General features: G+C 44.0%; 1 protein-coding gene across 1 annotated transcript in view; it reads right to left on the reverse strand.

Annotated features, from left to right (window-relative positions):
- UBE4B (ubiquitination factor E4B) overlaps positions 1-3,793 on the reverse strand; it is a 92,326-nt gene extending 88,533 nt beyond the window's left edge. The window contains exon 1 of the mRNA XM_040430783.1: positions 3,463-3,793. Coding sequence (XP_040286717.1) covers positions 3,463-3,486 — 24 coding nt within the window. The 5' untranslated portion in view covers positions 3,487-3,793. The remainder of the gene's footprint in view (positions 1-3,462) is intronic.
- Between the last annotated feature and the right edge of the window lie 2,207 nt (positions 3,794-6,000).

Genomic DNA, 6,000 nt, shown 5'->3' on the forward strand with positions numbered 1-6,000 from the left:
ACAGACTACCCAGTGTGTCCATTGTTTTCATGGACCTATTGAATAGAATGGGCACATTCTGCCCACAAAAAAGAACAAAGTAGTTAACACCCGGGCTGTTTTCCTGTGGAAACAATGTCTGTTTTTTATGGTCATTTTAAACTATTTCTGCATCCATTTTCTGGTAGTCCGTAGAGACTGTCCGGTAGTTCGTTTTTAGCAGCTGTTTCACATCTTTTTTTTTTTTTTACCCACGAAAGACCTTTTGTACCCGTTTTTTAATGGCCGTTAGGTTCACACAAGAGTTAAAAACAGTCCCATTGATTTCAATGGGGTCAGTCTGGCTGTGAAAATAACCAAAAATAGGACATGTCCTATTTTTTTTTTTTTTTTATGGCCGCTATCCACTGGACGTTTAAAAAAAAAAAAAAAAAAACAAACACACGACCATGTGATGCCCCATAGACTTCAATTGATTTTAAATATGACCATGTGATGGCCTTTACTTAATCCCAGCTAATACAAGTGTGACATTTTACAAATCCTGGTTTAAGGAGAGGTGATAAGTGTCTGATCACTGTGGGTCCAACTGCTGGGATCCAATCATGAAAACAGGGGTCTCCCCAAATGAATGGAGCAACAGTTGAGAATGCACACTGCCAACCAATTAATCTATACGGGGCCGCTGAAGGGAAGCAGAGTATAGCTCTTGCCAATCTCCGGCAGTCTCAGAGATGTATGGAGTGGCAGTGCACATGCTCGACCACTGCTCCATTTATTCAGGGATACACAGGTCCCTACTTCCTAATAGTCCCCCTGTCAGACTCCACTGATCAGACACATCCCCTATCCTATAGGGTCACCAGTAATGGAGAGGTGGCCGCTATTGCACAGTTCTCTCCATTCAGTTCAAGAGGACTTCCAAACATATCCAGGTGTGCTTACTTGGCTATTTTCGTCAGTCCCATAGAAGTGGATAGGGAGAGCCATGAAAGCACAGCCACCTCTCCATTCCAGACAGCGTGAATCAGGACTCCGTTCTCAAGCTAGGAGCAGATCCCGGAGGTGGGACTACACCTATCAGACACTGCTGATATGCCAAAAATGTTCAGATGAAAAAACCCCTTTAAAAATTATATTCAGCCATATCTGTTTCTAGGAAATCTGGGAGACAACCAACATGGCCGCCCTTACAGCTCACACAAGGACTGTCAATCAGCTTTGCCAGACTTTGGATGGCAAATCCAACTACTTATCTAAAGGGAGGAAAAAGTATGCAAAAGAGAATAACTGGACCATAGGTACAACATATAACTACAAGAAGAAGTTTTCACATTAGAAATGTTATAGAAATGTCATGTCTAAAAGGTTGGGAGCCCCTGCTTTGGGCCCCTGGCACCCATTCTGACAGGTAGAGCGGTGCCAGGGTCTAGTCAGGGGCAGCACATACTGCTGACTTCTTACAGGTTCCAGGGCTCATGGTTAGACGATGCAACCCCAACTTCTGTACAGTGATACAAGGCATCACATATCACAAATACAGAGAAAGTGGCTGATGTGATGAAGAAGACCACGAGGAACATTTATCAAAGATGGTGCTAAGGAGACAGAGCAACCAATCAGATTCCACCTTTCATGTTTCAGAGTTACTGGAAAGGAAATGATCCATCTGTTTGGTTGCTATGGGCTATTAAACCAGCTTTCCTTAGCAACATCTTTGATAAATCTCCTTCGAAATGTCTATATGATTGATAGATATAGAGATCCTTATATGTGTTACATGTAACTAGTTCTACATGTATTGTGTGCGATCCATTATATAGATGTAACCAGTCCTGTATACAGTGTGTGTGCGCGATACATTATATAGATGTAACCGGTCCTGTATACAGTGTGTGTGTGTGATCCATTATATAGATGTAACCGGTCCTGTATACAGTGTGTGCGCGATACATTATATAGATGTAACCGGTCCTGTATACAGTGTGTGTGCGCGATACATTATATAGATGTAACCGGTCCTGTATACAGTGTGTGCGCGCGATACATTATATAGATGTAACCGGTCCTGTATACAGTGTGTGCGCGCGATACATTATATAGATGTAACCAGTCCTATATACAGTGTGTGTGTGTGTGTGTGTGTGATCCATTATATAGATGTAACCGGTCCTGTATACAGTGTGTGCGCGATACATTATATAGATGTAACCAGTCCTGTATACAGTGTGTGTGCGATCCATTATATAGATGTAACCGGTCCTGTATACAGTGTGTGTGTGATACATTATATAGATGTAACCGGTCGTGTATACAGTGTGTGTGCGTGATACATTATATAGATGTAACCGGTCGTGTATACAGTGTGTGTGTGATACATTATATAGATGTAACCGGTCGTGTATACAGTGTGTGTGTGATACATTATATAGATGTAACCAGTCCTATATACAGTGTGTGTGCGCGATACATTATATAGATGTAACCAGTCCTATATACAGTGTGTGTGTGTGATACATTATATAGATGTAACCAGTCCTGTATACAGTGTGTGCGTGATCCATTATATAGATGTAACCGGTCTTGTATACAGTGTGTGTGTGTGATACATTATATAGATGTAACCGGTCCTGTATACAGTGTGTGTGTGTGTGTGATACATTATATAGATGTAACCGGTCCTGTATACAGTGTGTGTGTGATACATTATATAGATGTAACCAGTCCTGTATACAGTGTGTGATACATTATATAGATATAACTGGTAGTGTTGAGCGAACTTATGTTTTAAGTTCAGCGTCTAAAGTTCGGGTTATCGGAGAATTGCGTTATGGATTCCGCTACCACGGACCATAACGGAATTTAGAATCCATAACGCGATTCTTCGATAACCCGAACTTTAGATGCCGAACTTAAAACACAAGTTCGCTCAACACTAGTAACCGGTCCTCTATACACTGTGTGTGATACATTATATAGATATGAGATATATAACATTAGATATAAGATAGATGCCTCTATATAATGTGTGATATATTATATAGATGAGATATATTACATAGATATGAGATGGATGTCTATATAATGTTACATGTGTGGTACATTATACAGTATAGATACGAGATATAAGATAGAAGTCTCTATATAAATGTTACCTATGTGATACATTATATAGATGAAATATATAGATGTACGACTATATAATGTTACATATATGTGATACACTACACAGATATGAGATAGATGCCTGTATATAACGTGTTACATAGGATATAAGTTATATAGATATGATATATATTACATTATAGATGTCTCTCTATATAACGTGTTACATATATGTTCTACATTATATAGATAGGAGTTCTAGTAGATAGATGTCTCTCTATATAACGTTACATCTATATGTGATACATTATGACGGTAGCAGTCTGATAGTTACACTGTATCTGGGGGCAATGTGCTGCCAGTCTTTGCACCTCTCACCTCGTCAGCGCTCAGCTCCTCCATGATCTTCCTTTTAATGGTGACAGAAGCCTGGGGTCCTTGTGAGGGACAGGAGGAGGGGGAGGAAGAGCCGGGGGCCTCCGGCTTCAGGGCTGCATTGTCTACGGAAGAGTCTGGAGAGAATAATGGCGGATGAGGAGAAGACAGCTTTCGCTCCGCCGCAGACACTATGACGCTGGAGAGGGACGACACGGGGACCGGGGACAGTGAGGAGGAGGCCTGGACACCGGGAGCTGACACCGCTTCACACAGGATTATTCATCAAAACAACCGGGCGGCCATCTTGCGAGAGTGCTCAGGTGACATCACAAGAGCCCACCCACAGAGTGATCGAAGCGACCAATCAGCACGCTAGAGAGGCGGGGACTGTACAGGTGGGGGTGTGGCTAGAGTGAGGCAGCAGATAGGGCAGAGAAAGGGGGGCCTCCTGGCAACAGGGGATGAGTCTGGTGTCCATGGCAACCAGGCCTAGTGCTTCCTGTGCAGGGCCTAAATCCGGGGTAAATCCTGGAGTGTATGGGTTCCCCAGAGGTTTAGGTCACGCAATATTGGACAGGAGGTGGCGTTTTGGGAAAGCGCTGCGTTTTCAGGGGCTGTGGGACTGGTGGTTCTGTGCCGTCTCTTGTGCGTTAGGGTTTGGATTTAGGGTAAGGGGTGATGGACGTGAGCACTGATGGGGGATTGTGGGCGGAGCAATACTCTCATAGGAGCCATCATCTTCTAGCTCAGGGATCAGCAACCTTCTGCACTCCAGCTGCTGTAAAAACCACAACTCCCAGCGTGCACACCTAAACTGTTGTTCTTGTACCTTCCATAGAAGTGAAAGGAGGATTCTGGGAGTCGTAGTTTCAGAACAGCTGGAGTGTGGAGGTTTCTGATCCCTTTTCTAGCCACAGCCCTGAGGGTACTGCTGCAGGGCGGCATTACTGGAGTGTAGTCGTATCCTTTTTGTCGCACAACAAATGTCGTCGTGTAGCAGACATTCTTTTGCAATTCTACTCGATGGTGTCACACTGCCATGCTGTGACTGCAACGTGACAGTCGAACAAAAATCCAACTTGGATGGATTTTTGTGTGACTGTCACATTGCGCTTGCAGCATGTCACAGTGTGACACCATTGATCATTACAAAAAATGTTGTGTGACATGAATGTCGTGTAGTTGAGCGTTCACAGTTGTAGGGGTTGCAGCTATTTTCTGGCATGAGCTCTGCAGGTATCATTGCACTTGTAATGTTACTGTGTGTACTAATGACGGCATGGTGGCATCATGCACATGGCAGTATTATCACTCTGTGCAGTCCGCACTGTATCGAAAAGTAAGGCCTCATGCACACGAACTCTGTTTGGGTCAGCATCCGAGCGGACCCATTCCCTTCAATGGGGCCGCAAAAGATGCGGACGGCACATTGCTCCGCTCCGTGGCCCTGCAAAAAAATAAAAATCGAACATGTCCTATTCTTGTCCGTTTTTCGGACAAGAATAGATATTTCTATTATGGGCCGCCCGTTCCAATCCGTAAAACACGGCGCAGTCGTGTACATGAGGCCTAAGGCTGTGTTGACATCATGTTTTTGTCTTAAATTTAAAGTATACGCACATACGTTAAACAAGTGGTTCTGACAGATGCCATACAGTGACATCCATCACCATGGAGTTCCACTGTAAAAGAAAAAAATATACATTAAAGTATACAGGTTTTTCTGTACTGCGCTTTTGCATCCTTTTTTCCCTTCAATGTATATGTTAAACGTGGGAGGAAAATGTGATATGAGCAGCCCGTAACACAGTGCCCATACAAGCTGTACATACGGAAGGCTTATTCGGATATAAAAACAAGAATGCCTGACGTGCTGTACTGGACGCTCTATATACAGAGGTATAAAGAAAGGAGTCTGCCTCCGTACACGTGGCACCTGACAACACCTGTCTGGCTGTGTAGTTCCATACCAGGGAGCCATATAGCTACAGTGCGCTGTACAAGCTTTGTACATATGGCCCTGCCTTGGGCTCATGCCCATGAACGTAAGGGCTCCGTGCCTGTGCTGTGGACCGCAATGCAAGGGCACCGACTGTGGGGCAGCAGATCACGGACCCATTCACTTGAATGGGATCCGCATCCTGCGGTCGTCGTCCGCACCGCAAAAAAGTAGTGCATGCACTACTTTTTTGCGGTGGTGCGGGTGCACGTACAGTAAACCCACGGAAGCACTTCGTAGTGCTTCCATGGGCTTCGGATCCGTGCCTCCGTTCCGCATCTCCCGGATTGCGGACCCATTTACGTGTGATTACTATAAATGGTGTTGAATTCTAAAAAGAACTCAGAGTTTATGCATGATCGTGTTAGGCCACATTCACACCACAGTTAAAAAAGGCCCTTTTTGACGGCCGGTTTCAGAACTATTGCAGTCTATGGTTCCGTTCACATGGCTTTTTTTTTTTTTTTTTTACGAGCCATGACTAGCATACATCGAAAAAGTTGACATGTCCTATTTTTTCCGTTTTCTTGGTGCTTCGT

Source organism: Bufo bufo, chromosome 1, assembly GCF_905171765.1.
Source record: "Bufo bufo chromosome 1, aBufBuf1.1, whole genome shotgun sequence".
Lineage (NCBI taxonomy): Eukaryota > Metazoa > Chordata > Amphibia > Anura > Bufonidae > Bufo > Bufo bufo.